The 16565-nt window shown below is 48.5% G+C and overlaps 1 protein-coding gene across 1 annotated transcript; it reads left to right on the forward strand.

The window, feature by feature from the left end:
• Positions 1-1541: 1541 nt before the first annotated feature.
• Positions 1542-11840, forward strand: LOC148334507 (C-type mannose receptor 2-like). Its single transcript, XM_088299486.1, has 27 exons — positions 1542-1679; positions 1752-1861; positions 1972-2105; positions 2176-2229; positions 2308-2463; positions 2564-2649; positions 3085-3202; positions 3277-3318; positions 3395-3562; positions 4844-4963; positions 5013-5162; positions 5231-5260; positions 5326-5472; positions 5633-5776; positions 6347-6481; positions 6562-6722; positions 6805-6925; positions 7006-7063; positions 7143-7209; positions 7767-7900; positions 7971-8014; positions 8087-8260; positions 8348-8493; positions 8565-8732; positions 8967-9055; positions 9156-9360; positions 10744-11840. The coding sequence occupies exons 1-27, from the start codon at positions 1641-1643 to the stop codon at positions 10921-10923; spliced, it is 3180 nt and encodes a 1059-aa protein (XP_088155612.1). The 5' UTR covers positions 1542-1640; the 3' UTR covers positions 10924-11840.
• The last annotated feature ends 4725 nt before the right edge of the window (positions 11841-16565 follow it).

Genomic DNA, 16565 nt, shown 5'->3' on the forward strand with positions numbered 1-16565 from the left:
ATACTTTTTGACGCAAATTGTTATTCGGAGGTTCTTGCAGAAAACACATTGCCCTTACGCAGGCGGAGGTTGATGCAGAAATTCCCGGCATGCCGAGCGGCATTGTGTAAATAGTTGCTAAAACTCACGTTTTTATGGTTAAGATTACATGTCAATTATTCCCTCGTCCTTGTAGCAGAGGCGTGTCGTTAATCCGCCCCGCCCCTTTTCATGAATTATGATCTAATTTTTTCAGTGGATTTAACTCAGCGCCGTGACCAGAGTGTTTAAAGTCAGTTGTCTGTACATCTGGCCTAACCGCTGGAATCACAAAGGCAAGTAAACAGCTCTTCAGTTGAAATGCTTTTGAGCTCAATTCTCGCCATCGTGTGCTCGCGCTTGTGGCTGCAACTGCATACGGAAGTCAAAATCTGCATTCTTGATGGTGATAATGGGGCAGGGGCCGCAGAGAGCAGTCATCATGAAGTCATCTGCATTCATGCCCCGAAGACGGAACCTGAGGGCTATTTTCGGGTGTACCCGTGAATGAAATGATGACGCTGGTGGTAAAAACGCACGCGAGCGGCGTACTTATTGCTCAGGTTCCATTCAAATGAATGGGAGCACGCTCCGCCTTTTAGCAGATCCCCGTTTTTTGGGGGGTTTTGTTTTCTTGTCTACATTCACGCCGACCTCCTCTCTCTGTAACAACGTGAATCTTCCTTGACTGACGCAATATCTTTCAAGGGATTGAAAAAGTCATACAGTCCAACATGCCATACGGGCGGCCGAAGGACAAAATAAACGCTCGCACAGTTCCCATCGTAAAGAGTCCACGGAGGAACAACAAGCCACTCACGTACTTGGAAGATGTTTCAAATTTGTGTTTCGTGTTTACCTTTGATTCAAAGGGCTGTCCGCACTTCTATCGACCGGACTTTCTCTGTGGTTGGGCGGCAAAACCATGTCTGAAGACCACATCGAGTGGACTGATGGGTCCCCGTCGACTTACACCCACTGGAACCCAAGTCGGTCTAAAACCCGCCCGATGTTCATCGCAGACTGCGGGCAGAAATGGAGGAGAGCTTAGCATGTGTCGTCTCCTTCCAGGTACCACCGGTGACCTCCTTGGCAAAACCTGTCTTTCCTTACTCACTGGCAACGGCCGCTGGAAAGCAGACAATTGCCAGCAGAAGAGCAGCTACATCTGCAAGAGAAGAGGAAGAGGTAAGATGTGACATTGGGCCGAAATGCACAAAATATTGTCACTTGGATGCAAGGAATTAAGAAGGCTTCTTTTCTCAAGTCCTAAAAATGAAGCGTGCTTTCCTTTGTGGGCGTGTCAATTGTCAGGAATGCAGGTGACGCAATCGGCAAAAACTGAAATGAGGCGCTTGCACAACTGCTCGCTTGCTGAATTTCTAGTTTTTACGAAATACTGACAAGACAATTATGCCGTTTTATCAGAATAACCCCCAAATTTGTCCTCAGTCGATCAAGGATCAATGTGTGAGGACGGGTGGCGCGCTTTTGGCTCCAGCTGCTACAAGAAGGTGGCGACCCCCAACGGTTGGCTGGGGGCCCGTCACGACTGCGTCTGGGAGGGCGGCGACCTGGTCTCCATCGCCTCGTCACACGAGGAAGCCTTCGTGAAGGAGCAAATGGGCGTGGACCCGTTCTGGATCGGACTCTCCAATCTGGTGAGACGGAAGCGCAAGCGGCGGTCGCTTTGCTACAATTACTCGATTGACAACCGGAATTGGTCTCTGCAGAAATGCGGCGAGGTCTGGTGTCATTATGAAGCGGAAAGAGAGGAGCTGACTTGGTCCGACGCCCGTGTGACGGCGACCTACGCCAACTGGGAATCAAATCAAAATGGAAGGTGAGAAGGTTATGTTGGTCCACCCTTTTCCAAAATGTGAGAAGCACACGTGATAGGTGGGAAAATAGGCCAATCTTTCCCATTTGTCGAATGTGTGTCTCGCTTTTCAGGACGTCTCCCGACAGCGCAGACGAGTCCTGCGCGTACGTCAACCAAGGTGTGTACAAAGACAACCAGCCTGGCAAGTGGAGACGCGCCTCGTGCGGATCCTCGTTGGCGTACATGTGCGAGCGGTCGCTTGACAGTAAGTCTGCACGTTCGTCGTCACGTTGATGTTGAAAGGAGAAAGGCGCAATCACGTCGTCTTCCTGCAGACTGCCCGGAACAGCCGTGTTCCCACAAAGATTACGGTTACAGTCGATGGGAGAGTGAGTGGCAGCGACGATTCTATCTCACACCTGCACCGTCTCGCTGTGGTTTTCTAATCAATTTCTTTTGGGTTTCAGCTTCCTACTGCGACCCTGGAGAGTTCCTGCACAAGGACTCTTGCTATCACTACGAGGAGAAGAAGAATAATTGGCAGGCAGCCGAAGCGTCCTGCGTAGGAAAGAATGGCCATCTGGCCAGCGTCCATTCAGAGGAAGATGGCAAATTTTTTGAGGGTAAGCAAAAAGACCAACTGACGATGCCACAATGCCTCATAACATCGGACAAGTTCGGATGCCGTTCTTGTGCTGAAGTGCTTGTTCTGCCTTCCTCAAGATTTACGCCGTACAGATCTTGGTAGTTGGTCGGGACTCAAGAAGAGCAAGGGCGGCTCTTGGGAGTGGAGTGACGGCACAAGCACAGTAAGTGACACGTTTACAGCAAAAGTTGTCAGTTGAAGCTGTCGTATTTAACGGCAAAAGTTAAAAGTGAGGACACAACTCAAGCAGAGTTTTATGGCATTAGGAGGAAATGCTTTGATAAGAATGGTCATCATGTTACGAGAAGAGAAAAACCTCTTTGAGGATTAGAATTGTCATTTACATGGAAAAGGTAACCAGTCCACTAAATTGATTTCACGAGGAAACATTTTACAGAATAAAAAGAAACCATTTGAAAAGTTTCAGTGTGAAACTCAATGTTGTGTTTTTGCTGGACAAAAGTTGGAATGTTGCAACAATTTCTATTGTGTGAGAAAAATGATGTGAGGAAAAATTTAGGAGGAAATGCGGTGGGAAGCCATCACGAGCGACTGCAGCACCAAACACGCTCAAGTCACGTCCGACATGTTGTTGCAGGCTGACATCCTGTGGAGTGACAGCGGGCCAAGTGGTTCAGGTGAATGCGGAACTCTCTCGGCTGGAAAGGTTTGGAAACAGGATTGCACCATCAATCGGCCATCCGTCTGCAAAAAAGGTGCGAAAGTCACAACAGCCCACTTTGCACTCTCACGCACGCTCTCATATTTGATCCCTCTTGTGTCCTTCCAGCCAAGACTCGACCGTTTCTTCAGCCGTCAACATCAATACCAAGTGGGCGTCCCACCCTGCAGTTGACATGTGGCCTCGTCGTGAGTTTGTCCCAAAGTGACTTGAGTCTCGCTTGCAGGCTGGAGTGCAAAGTGCGGCTGGTGGCAAGACAACCCTTCCAACGACTTCTGCTACCTGATCAACCGCAAGTCCACCAAGACGTGGCAGGAGGCGCGTGATGACTGTGTCCGCCGCGGAGGCGACCTGCTCAGTATCACTGACTCGGACGAACAGAAGTTCATAGAAGGTAGGCTGCCCGTCCGTCCTTGATGAATGAATCCATCTTCAGGCAAAAGTCGGGACACCCTGAACGGGTTGCCGGCCAATCGCAGAGCACACAAAGACGAACAACCAACCGCGCTCACACTCGTACCTAGTGACATATTAGAGTGTCCAATCAACCTCTCGTGCATGATTTTGGAATGTGGGAGGAAACCGGAGTACCCAGAGGAAAGCCACGCAGGCACGGGGAAAACAAGCAAACTCCACACAGGAAGGCCGTAGCCGGAATCGAACCCACGACCTCTGCACTGTGAGGCCATCCTTCTCACCAGTTGTCCACCGTGCCCCCTTCATATTGTTTCCTCAATTTTAATTTACGTTAAAATACAAAAAAAAAGTAAACCTACTAATTCGTATTTAATTACCAATCTCATTAAAATATGCTCATAAATTGCATGGACAAGGCAAGGAAGCTTTATATCGCACGTTTCATGCACATGAATACCGTAGTTAAAAATACAATGTTAATATACAAAAGAATTTTCGACATAATAGCCCAGGAGCGAAAAAAACCTGAAATAAAGAACCGTATTTTCACGACCAAAAGGCCCACATTAAAAGGTGCAGTCTCAGTTGCGTGTGCTATTTCTGTATTTAGGGGCACCGTGTTATTGGGCGCAGGCATGATAAAACATACGTTAGCTTATAACGTACGGTTGCGCGCTAAAACATATGCTAGCATGCATGTTTTTAAAAAGACAGTGGGAGCAAAGCGCAAAACTGCATTGATTGTACTGAAGTATTGAACCGGGCCAGGTTCAGAGTCAGCCTCTTTGCCGCGCGGCCCCTCAGAAACGGCTTTTGCAAAAGCTCGAGAAACAGCGCAAGCGGACATGTTAGCCCAAGCATCCAGAATCCATTAGCAAATTGTATGCTGTGTTCGTCATCTGTCATCCCTTCACAGTTTGTAAACAACGTGGCCTAACTTAGCTGGAGGCAAAAGCAACTAGCGCGCTTGTTATAAAATGCCGGTTTGCATATTTCACCAACATTATTTTCATAGGCATAGACGTGAGAAGCATTCATTTGAGTGAATAAACTCAATTTCCACGACCGTAAATGTTACATTCACAAGTTGACTCCGACTGATGGGACGACATTTACCGATCCTTACGGCGTCATTCACTGATTGGACGTTTTAACAGGTCTACCCACCGTGAAATGCACAGGACCTGGATTAAATAGCATTCTCACTTCTGACTCCAGTTCTGTTGGCAACGTATTCATGTTTAGCTTTGATCCAAAGGTCTTTCTGCACTTCTGCCGACCGTGTCCTCTCTTTGGTTGGGCGCCAACACCCCTATCACGGCAGACGGCGGCAAGTGGACCGACGGATCCGTGTTCAGTTACGTCCACTCGAGAGCAGGTTGGTCTCAAAAGCCGACCCGTCCGTGTTTGTGGGCCACGGTGTGGAGGAATGGGAAGAAGAGCGCCTAGCATCTGTCGTCTCCTTCCAGATGACACCCAGGGTGGAAACTGCCTTTCCTTCCTCAAAGACAAGGATGAATGGAAATTTGACGCCTGCCAGAAGAAGAGTGGCTACATTTGCAAGAAAAGAGGAAGAGGTATAGGATGGGACTCTCAGCCAATTCTCGCCATGTGTCGACGCTCACCTTTGGCTTTTATCTTGCAGGAAAGACCCCCGAACCTCCACGGCATGACGGTAAGTTTCCATGAATGGTGACTTCAAAAGGTTGTGACAAAAAGGCCATGACGGTGCGCTGGCAGGTTTCCGAGAACTCCTCGTCTGCGACGGCAGCCGCGCCAACCTCCTTTGTCCGTCTGAGGATCCAAATCAAAGCGTCATCTTCATCCAATCGGCTTTCTACGGAAGAAGGAGTGGCGACGTTTGTCCGGCCAAAGAAGGATCAAACAGTAGGATGCGAGAATCCACAAGTGAGCTGCGCTACTGTTGCAGCCAAACAAGTTGTTTATTTTCAACTTTGGTTCGCTGAACTCGTTGAGTTGCAACAGTGGCCGTGGCCCCGGAAACATCACGTCAACTCGGGCCTGACCGGTGTGTTGTGTTTCGCAGAGCGTTGCACGGTGGAAGGCGTCCTCCCTCACTACAGGAAGAAATGCAACAACCGTCAATATTGCCTTACGGACCCTTTCGAGGAGGAGACCTGCCCGGGCGTCTCCAAGTACCTGGAGATAGTCTACAGCTGTGAACAGAAAGGTGGGTGCCACATCTCACATGTCGAATGCAGCATCTCACAACCAGGGTCAGGGGGGTTCGCGACACATTGCAGGGGTAACATGGAAACATTTTAGAATTGATTTCTTGTCTCATTCAAGCTCAGATGACCGCTACGGTGGCTCTGACTAATATTCTTGCTCTGTGTTTTGTTCCTGATAGTGAAAGTTGTAATAAAAAGTTGAAAAAGCCCACGTCAAAAGGATGGACTTTTTGGCTTCTATCCGAGTTGTTTTATATGTATATCACAAAGGCATATTTTGGGGCCGATTTATTGATTTTCAAGGCAACCTACTTCCATGCTTGATTGATTAACATTGGAAATGAAATAATGTTCACTCAACAGTCAGTTGTGTTCCACTCCACTTTTGGAGAATCATCAACACATGTGAGTGAATAACGTTCGGGGGTCCGCAAGCCATAAAAGGTTGGCTACTACCGGTCTCGACAAACAATGCAAGGAATCTCGAGAGGGGGCAGATGGCCCGACATTGAGTTAATAAGGCCTTTGAGCATCCGTTCAACTCCAAATGGACTTTTGGCTGTTCTCAGTGTGTCTCGACAGTCTGGGCATCGCAGACGGGAGGATTGCAGACTCAGACTTTAGTGCCTCCTCGTTTATGAGCGATGTCAGCCATGAGAATTCCCGCCTGAACGGGATGACCTGCTGGAGACCGTTGGGCGATGGTATGTAGAAAATTGACGGCTATCCAGCCTCCCGCGCTGCACTTTGGTGTCCTGAGCAAACTAACGTCCGCCTCCTGCAGCCATCGGCAGCTGGATCCAGGTGAACCTCCGTCACGTGACAAAGGTGACGGGGATCGTGACCCAGGGGTGTCTTCACACTGACCCCATGTTCTGGGGCATAGACTTTGAGATGAAGCTGAGTGTTGATGGGAAAACATGGACCCAACTTCCGGACGGGCAGGTGAGTGGCCGGTCAGTCACCCGACTCCCGACCTCATTGTCGAAACTTGTCAAATGCAAACGTGGAGATGTTCCATTTCTAGTTTACCGGCGGGGGGACGCACTTGCTTGGCACGCCCGCGTCCGCTCAGTACATCCGCATTCTGCCCCTGGAGGAAGGTGTCAACTTCGGCCTTCGCTTTGACGTCTTAGGATGCAAGCTTGGTGCGCGAAGACACTCCACCGCCGTGGTTGCTGGGATAAAAAAAAACTAAATTGTTTGGATTTCACCTTTTCTCTGACAGATTCTGAGATGACCTGCGCTCAGAAATGGAACTACGCCCAGTTCACCGATCCGATGACGTGAGTCGCAGCACCTGACGTGATGTTTCAGGACCACCGCCTCCTGTCGTCAATTTCATAACACTCATGTCTTCTGCAGGTTCTATTGTCCACCAGGATGCGCCAAAGCCGAGCACAGCGTGTTCGGAACGTCCACCTACAAGGAGGTGCGTGATTGTATGACCTTTAGGAACAAATGAGGAGCAAAATTTCTGACAGATATTGCAATTTCCTTTACCAACAGGACAGAAAAAACACTTTAAGCTTTTACTCTAATAAAGCAGCAACACTAAAGAGGTTTGGCTCACTGTGGTCGCTCATTGTGTGGCTTTTCTGACCCATCACAAAGAGCGAATCTGTCACACGCATTTATTCAATACGTTCGACGGGCTGTTGAATGTCAGCATGCGCAGTATGTGAGTGATGTAAGTGACGCATCGGGGCTGTGAGAAAAGAAATCGCAATGTCTCTGGTGTGTGGGCACACGCCAACTGCCTGTGTGACTCTTGCCTTCTCGCCCATGTTTTAGACCAGGAAATAAGCAAAATTCGGCGATTTCAATGACGCAAACGCTGGCGTTCATTGTAAACCCAGAGAATTTGATGAAAGCAGTATTTTCTCTCAAGCCTTCACGTGCAGGAGGCTTTGTCTCCCTGGCCTCATCCCTGTCATGACCTGCCAGATGAGTTCCTGTCTTTGACTGAGACTTGATGTGTGAGTGCAGGACTCGAGCATCTGCGCGGCCGCTGTTCACGCTGGTGTCATTCGGGACGACATCGGAGGAGACTGTATTGTGATGAGCGCTCCGGAACAGAGCGACTATATTGGCACCACCAACAACGGGATCACCTCAACTCCGTGAGTGGCCAAATTTCACTGCAAAGTCCCATTCAGAGGGCCCAACTCATTGTCACTGTACGATCCGCAGCATAAGCGACTCAGAGGATTTGGCCTTCACGTTTGCAGACGGAGGTGACTTCATCAACCATTTCATCTTGCATCAAATGTTGATTACTGATAACTCACACGGGATCTCACCTGCAGGGCTGAGATGCACTGAACCTGACTGGCAGGAGTTTGCGGGGTTCTGCTACAAATTTATAAAGAACAAAATGAAGTGGGATAGTGCGGGGAATGACTGCCTGAGACATGATGCCGACTTAGTTTACATCCTTTCTGAGGTGGAGCAGACGTGGGTGAAAAAGGCCTCCAACTTGGGTGCGCATTGCAACCTTAAATGCGGCGGCGGTCTTTTATAGAACAACAGGATGAATGTGAGAACCTTTTCCCATCCGACCTTTGTAGAAACCGGCGACATGTGGACCGGACTGAACAACAGATGGGTTCCAGGCACGTTCATGTGGTCAAACGCAGACAAAGTAACCTTCACCCGCTGGGCCCCAGGAGAACCCAACAACCGTGACAAGAGCTGTGTCGCGATGTCAAAAGAGGTGCGTGCCGAAATTAGCATTTGGAAGCACACCTGCACTATGCACTGAAATGGACCTCATTTGTCTTTCAGACTGGAAGATGGAAGCAGATGTCCTGCAAGAAATTCAACCGCTTTATGTGCAAGAAGCCCGCAGAGTATTTTGCAATTACCTCAGTGAAGCCGCAAGTGGCGCAGGAGAGCCAGTCTGGTGACAGCACACGCTTGTACAGGCGCAAGCTCAGTATCTCAGCGACAGAGGTGAGTTGAGGATTTTTTTTCTCCCTCTGTGTAAATGCTGAGAACCATTTTTGTTCACCTTGCACACCTGGCGTGAAGAAAAGCCTACCACGTTACTCGACAGGTTCAAAGTATTTCAAGTTGAACGTGGACATTCCAACATTGAAATCAGTTCAGCGTCAGATTTGAGCATTCACACACAATTTCGACTCAAAATGTGTTTGCCACTTCTTATTTTTGATTGTGCGATTGAAGCTTGGTGGACTCACAGTCAAATTGAAGGACGGCCTCCAAGTGAACAGCGCCATCACCATCACAGGAGAAGCAAAAAAGTTAGCAAAGTGGTACGAGCCCCCTTTCCCCACCCACGCACGCACGCACGCACGCACGCACGCACAGAGAAGGCTAACGCAATGAGCACAAATTTGTGCATCTGTGTTCCAGGTTTAAAGTCAACCTGATCGTGCCCACTGCCGATGATGATGATAACGAAGACAACAACGACCACACCAACAGTGTTGCACTTCTCCTCAAGTTGAACTTCGCGACCAACATAATTTGGTTGAATTCCAGACAGTCCACTTCCTGGAATGTGCGTCAGCAAATGCAGCTTGTCGAGAAGCGCGTTGAACCCGGACTCAAATTCAAGGTGACGTGACTCACGCGGGTATTCTGCACTCACACGCACACCTCCATTGCTAAAAGATCAGTCGCTCCATGTTTTGTTGGGGGCAGCACATCCACCGCACAGTTCCGGGCGTGTCGTTATCGTTGACTGATATCTTTTAAAGCAAGGGTGTCAAACTCCAGGCCTCGAGGCTCGGTGTCGGTCCTACATGTGGGACGGGTTGCTCGATGTGGTCGGGGTCTTTCGGAGGCTGCGCGCTTGCTCATGACGTCACGCTTTACAAATCGACTTCTTGCCTCTGTGTTTGTTTTTGCCCCTGGCTGTTCCGTTTGCATATTTTGATTCGCTAAATAAAACTGCATTTCTGCCACGTCGGCTCCTACGACACTTCCGCCTATGCCCCGACAAGCCGCTGCTGCGACGGCAGTGGAACGTTTACTTGTGACTCGTCTTTATCAGCCGATGTGAGATGACCGTACGCCAGCAAATATGGACGTGCTGTACCGCATCAAAAATAAGGTGTGACCGCCTGAAAAAGTTGCGGAAGGTAGTGTCGAGCCCTGCAGTAGGAAACAACCCAAGTTTAAAAAATCAAAATGTAGCTGACCTCCAAAACGGGAGCGGGATGGAATTGGAGTCGTTTTCACCGGCAAGGGATGGGACGGGATTTTGTTCTGTGGAAGTGGGACGGGACAGGAGTGAAAATCCACCCCCGTGTCACCCTCTCGCATCGACATGTGCCCCGCCATTGGTTGGTTAGCGGTTGGACTCGTTGATTGACAGGGATCCGCTCAATTGTTTGTCCAGACGTGCAAGGCGCACAGGGAGGGGAGAGGGCAGCCAATAATTTTGACTGCCCTCTGGAGAGTTTGTGATTGAATCTGATGTCCAGCAGTATGAATGAAATGAAAACAGCATTGGTAGGCTGCCAGTTGGCAGTTTGCGCCATGCGAGGTTGCTCTCGCTCACAAAGGCCTCTGCGTGGGAACTCCCAGAGGAGAGCCCTTTTCGAACCAAGAGCCGAGTGTCAGGCCAGCTTGTCACTCTTTAGTCTTGATGCATCTTTTATTCAGCAGCACCTGTAACGTGATTGGTGGCATTTCTGGGCCCTTGGCAGAAACGCTGCATCACAAATGACGGCGTGCATTCATCTAAAACGGAACGCAATGAAGGCATACGTGCAATGTTGTGCATGGATGCCTTCACAGTTTACAGGCCTTGAGTCACAAGATGTGTTGAGGTCATTTTTCTGCCGATCATGTGTATATGTGGAAGGACGTGGGCGTGGCATCAAACTGCAACATGTTCTCATTCCGCTATGGGAGGCGTCCGTTGACTTGTTGAGTCGCCACCTAGCCGTCATGCCTTTTCACGAACACGCAACGGTGTCCTCTTGTCGCCCAGGTTGTCATCAAGTGTGATGTCGACCGTTTCCTCATTCTCATCAACGACGACCACGAGATGAATTTCCCATACCAAGTGATGGAATTGGCACGTATCACGGAGCTGCAAGTGTGGGGCCACGTGTCGCTCACAGAGATCATCTATGAGAAGATGACGGCATCTGCTCTGGCAAACAACTAATCAAAGAATAATCAGTTTGTATTTGAGTAGCTTTTGTGTTCTGCTTTGAAACTGCTTTGTGTGTAAGTCTTACCTGTGTAAAGTATTCTGCCGCTTAGATCTGTCATATTAAGCATTGTGTGATTTTGGGTCTAGATCTGGTGAGCTAAAGGGTTCACATGAGGTCAGCCACTCTGGTGAGCTGAAGGGTTCATTTGAGGTCAGCCAAAGCCCGAGGTACGAGGAATTCAGAGCGCAATACCAGGCTCCCTCTTTCCCCAGTAAACAAGCAAGGCAATTTCCCTTGGGACATGCGCAGTCGTTTTGGAATCTACTAGAAAGACAAAGGCTATAAAAGCCTCAACCAGAAAGCGCTTGCGGATTTTATGGGGACATGTCAGAATCAGAAATCCCTTTATTGCCATTGTACTCAAGCGCCGAACGAGATTTGAGAGGAGGGAGAGCCGTTAGCCGCTGCGTCAATGCGCGCCGCCATCTTGGAAATGTTGATGATGAGGGAATACTTTTGCATTTTAATTGGTCAGGAATTTTAGCCCTAATTGGATTACTCCTTTCCCAATTGGATGATGCCAAATCATTGCTTCAACGAGAAATAAGCCGTTATCACGCGCATAGAGAGGAGAGCCAGTCGAATGTCCTTTCCCGAAAATACCTCACCACTAATCAGATCTCGGGCATTTTAAGAACTGATCACCCTTGAAAGCTCACCTAAATTAGACATCATTTCATCACATGTATTCTCTTTTTCCTGCTCTTATTATCACATGTTATTTCAAACAGGATTAATATTTTATGATGATTTTTCTTCAAGATTCAATTAATTTGATAAATGCAATGATTCTGTGATTTTCTTGATTAGCTATTGTATCCCGCGTCTGGCGGAATCGACGGTTAATTGAGGAATATTATCTGAACTATTTCCCTTTTAATAAATCCTTTGCATGAGACAATTCTGTGATGTTGATCTATGTTTTGGGTTTAAACCTCCCACCACTTGGGGGCGGTGTGGCATCAACTAGTCATAGGGCCACATAATCAATGGGCTGATGAGAAGTAGGTGTTGCTATGAACGTGGACAGACCTCATTGACTTTTGCTACTGCTTCATTTCATATTCCTATTGAAGCAGTCAAGAAAATCTTTACAGTGCCGGGGTCGTGGGCCTTCCTGCGTGCAGTTTGCATGTTCTCCCCGCATCTGCCTGGCTAGCAACCAGTTCAGGGCGTACCCCGCCGACTGCTAGAAGACAGCTGCGATAGGCTTGAGCACCGCCGCGACCCTAGTGAGGAGAATCGGCTTAGATAATGGATGGATGTTTAACTGAAACCAGTGGAAGTTGCCCATCGTCCCTTGAAAATTGCAAAAAAGGCCAAGATTGGGGTTATGTAATCCTTCTTACGAGCGTCAGTTAAAAGACGAGCAGCAGCATTTTGGACCAGTTGGAGGTGAGGGTGGACTGGCTGACTCCAAAGTAAAGTGCATTGCAGTCATCTCGCCTGGATGTAACGAATGTGTGGGGCCACGTGTCGCACACGGAGATCATCAAGGGGGGGGACACCGGCGTGCTAAACTCCGCTCTGACAAACAACCACTCACTCTCGCCATGCATATTTTGCAAGGCGCCTTGAGTTCCCTTGTGCATTTTCCACACACAGAGAAAAAAACGTATAGAAATTAGGGAGGTAATGATTCACTCAAGCCCAGATTTGATTCAATTTTCAGTCCCCGATATTGATTCTATTTTTTTTTTTTAACCACTGCTAAGCTTGTCCCGGTGTGCTCGTGGGGTTGCTGCAGCCACCCATAAAAGCAATTTGCATGGATGTGTAAAAGTTGAGTGGAATTTAAATGGGTCCATAAACTATTCAAATTCTGTGAAACTGCCTACAAATACAAAAATAAATACTTAGAAACATATTTCACTTTACTTGGACACCAATCGATTTTTTTAATCAATGTTGATTAGTCGATGGGACTGAAGTCATATGAATACATTTAGGGCAATATACTATGCTAATGAAAACTAAAATGAACGATTTTTTTAAATTTGATTTTTAATTTAACCTTAATTCACATAGTCACTGATGGTGTCGTGGTACACTCGCCTGAGTTGTGTGCGGGCAGCGCGGGTTCAGTTCTCACTCAGTGACGGCGTCTATGTCTTCCCTGTGACTGGCTGGCGACCAGTTCAGGGTGAAGTGTGCCTTTCGCCCGGGGTCAGCTGGGATAGGCTCCAGCACCCTCCCGCGACCCTGTACAGGAGAAACGGTGTGGATAATGACATGACATGACACTTAATTCACATCAACGATAATGGGGTCTGTACCTGACCACCCCCGCTTCCTACAATACAGCTATTTTTTTTCTCTGTATCTTAGTATATTCTGACAACCGAGTTGTGTCAGGTACTGCGCCAAGTCAGGTGAAGTGATGGAACAAATTAATCAAATGAGTTAAGTATCGGGCTAAGACCTCGGATGTAAAATCAGCAAAATCTGCGTTAGGTAACATTCCTGATTTGGACACTATATATCAACATACCAAATTGGATACTGAGAGCTTGCCAGCTCCAAAAAAAAAAAAAAAAACGCATACCACATACATATGATTTACAACGATTAAGTTATATTGTGTTCAAGATAAACCTCACTGTTTGATTATACAGGATTACAGAATGATTGCTGTTAACTGTTGTTTGACCCATTGGACGGAGAGTCGGTCAGGACATATCCCGATGGTCCTGCGTTTATAAACGCAACACATGGTACATCCTCGCCGTAATAGCATCATAGCACATGTGCTATTGCTGTTCGATGAACAAAAACTGTGTTTTGCTTTTGATAAATGTGAGTTTGCTGATTAATGCCGCCATAAACCACAGTAGGCGCTCCAATATGTTATGGTAGCACAGAAAGTGTGACGGTTCGGGTCGGGGAGGAGGGCGTGGCAGTCTCTGATTGTTTGCAGGTTCGCGATCCGTCCAGCCAGGCCCTCCTCCGGAGAAAGTGGGCGTCGGCTCCGGCGCACCTGCAGCTCGTTGCCGGCAATCAGCACGCATCATAAAAACCAGCCACGCCAGGAGCCCGACGCCGGATTATCTCGTCACCTCAAGTGGTACTGGCTCATGTCTCGCTACGCTTCCCGATCGCCTGACGCCTCGTGCCCTCGGGCCTGCCTGATCCCCGCTCTCTCTGTTTCGCCGTCTAGCCGACCTGAACCCGTCCGGGCTCGCTCAGCCCGCCACCGCCTCCGAGATCCTGCCAGGCACTCATCCCGTCAGCGCTCTCCACTCCGCCGCGCCTCCCGCCTCTCCGCCAGCTCGACTTCGCCTCCCGGCGCATCCCCTTCCGATGCACCCGCGCCCGCGCCGCCCGGCGACCCCCGCTCCGGCTTGCACCCGTCCGTGCCTCCCGGCGACCTCCTCTTCGACGCCTGCTCGTCGACACCTCCCGGCGTTCGCCGCGCCGACGCCCGCCTGGTGGTGGTTCCCTCCGGGCTTGCTGCCCAGACTCCTTCCTCAATAAACCCGGTCTCAAACCTACCTGTCGCTCTTGGGTCCTCCTTCCCTCACACATGGTTCGAAGAACCGCGACAGAAAGGACAGCCATCAGACACATAGTGGCCAGTGTGTGCTATCTACAGCTAGCTTCCAGAGACAACTCTGCCTTTGTCAGAAATTAAATCGGGCATCAGCCGTTTCCTTTGTAGATGCTCGTTTAGCACCGCTCTACTGCTATGAAACATTGTATTAAATAATTTGGTGAAACCCATGTGTCATGATATGAAATCTTTAAGCCGTAATAAGCGTATTGGTCTGGAATAGAAGAGAAGGATTAAGCCTTGAGTCCAACGATCTTGGAAGGTCTTCAATTCACAAGTGAGTTCAACGTATTGATGATTGCCTATTCTTGTTCCACCTCAGGAAACCGCGTAACCAGTAACAAAAATAGCTGCCAATTGGTCTTAAATTTATTGATCGAGCCTTTCGGTGAAAATCTTGAGTTTTTCCCAACCTCTATTTGAAAAGTGCCTCTTTTATCCACAAATTATGGGATTGTGTGTGTGTGTGGGGGGGGGGGGGGGGTACACAGTAGTAAAAGCCAAGGCCTGCTGGAGTGGATTGAGTTAGATTTGCGTCAGGAGGCACACCAAAGATGGTCGAAAGTGGGTTAGGAGGGACGGTCTGACCATATGCTTGGCTGAGTGAATCGAAAATCTCCTTCCAAAACATTCAGTTCAGGGCAACCCCAAAACACGTGAACATGATTTGCCGCATCGATTGTAAGCGTCTTCATCCGTTGGGTACCTTTTAGATAATGTTGCATTGGTACAATGTATTTTATAAAATACTTTACACTGGATCAAGGAATGACGGGCACAAATTGAGGATGAATGAATCAATTTCAAAGCTAGATCCCACTGTTTCTCAGAGTAGAATCGTGACTTTAATACAAAGTACGACCTCTGTCTCAATCCAATCATTCGGGGGGGGGGCCATCCCATGCCATGTGCTGTCCGTCATAAAGGAGTGGAAGAGTTTAAACCTGGCTAGTTTTATTCGATGTCCTGCATCTTGTGTCACTGTTATTCTGTGGAATGCTGAGCGTGTGGCTGGTGAAGCTGAACAAAGAAAGTGAAAGAATGTGAAGGTTTGGGAGGTTTTAGGTCGGTGCCTGGCAGAGACAGATACCTCGAGGGGGAAGGGGTCGACAAGAAACTGGACCCTTCGACTACAAGCAGGAGGAGCCACCACTTGAAGAAAGACCAAGAAAAGCAAGCTAAAGTTAACTGTAGCATACACATAGCCAATAGAATCATGCCAGGATGCCTTTGTCTCTGTGTCATTTGCATATTGTGTCTATAAATTAATGCTGAACAGCGAAGACAAAGAGAGCTGTATTGAGAGGGACCCAAGCCCAAAGTGTAGACTTGTGTGTTAGCAATAAATCCACTCGTGTGTGAAAATGCCGGCTTCCTGATACCTTTCTATTGCAGAATGAGCGCGCATATTGTTGGATGAGTGAGAGTTGGGTAAAGTCACAAATTGGAGTCAGATTACTAATTTGAGTTTACATTGATTTAAAATTAAATTCTAACATGAATTAAAGGTAAATTCCAACAATCATTAACGAACAGAGCCAGCCCTCCTCCTTTCCTCTTACGACTTTCAAGTGTCCTGACTGCATGTAGGATTTGGAAGCCGTCCAATTAGCTCTGTTAGCCACGACTCCGTGAACATCAGCAAGCTAGCCTCCTCCTCATGTCGGGTTAGTGCCATTAGCTCGTCCATCTTATTAGGAAGAGATCTAACATTCCCCATAATAACGGTCGGGAGGACGGGGTGGTATCATCTCCTCCTTGCCTGGCGTTCAGCCCCCGCACGACATCCCCGTCTCTTCCTCCTCAGCTAGCGGGGGCTATCGGGTATCACTCTGGGAGCTGGCGTGGGGTTAGCACGGAGTGCTAACAGCTGGTCCCAGCTGTAAACAATGGAGCCGCAGCTCCGAGTTACGTCTCCGGACACAGTCGCGCAAAAGATAACAACCAGCAGCAGCAAAACTACCGCAAGTTGGATGTCCATTAATGAGATGAGGTCAAATGAATGAACAAGGTAAAACAAGGTAAAAACACACGAAAGAGGTT

Source organism: Idiotropiscis lumnitzeri, chromosome 6 (genome assembly GCF_059441095.1).
Source record: "Idiotropiscis lumnitzeri isolate Australia: NSW breed Sydney's pygmy pipehorse chromosome 6, RoL_Ilum_1.0, whole genome shotgun sequence".
NCBI lineage: Eukaryota > Metazoa > Chordata > Actinopteri > Syngnathiformes > Syngnathidae > Idiotropiscis > Idiotropiscis lumnitzeri.

Bases quoted from the DNA above. Each gene is read 5' to 3' on its own strand.
- LOC148334507 (XM_088299486.1), top strand. From the start codon at position 1,641: ATGGGCGTGGACCCGTTCTGGATCGGACTCTCCAATCTG. The intron at 1,862-1,971 runs GTGAGAAGGTTA...CTCGCTTTTCAG, and splicing joins GAATCAAATCAAAATGGAAG to GACGTCTCCCGACAGCGCAG. The intron at 9,056-9,155 runs GTACGAGCCCCC...TCTGTGTTCCAG, and splicing joins GCAAAAAAGTTAGCAAAGTG to GTTTAAAGTCAACCTGATCG.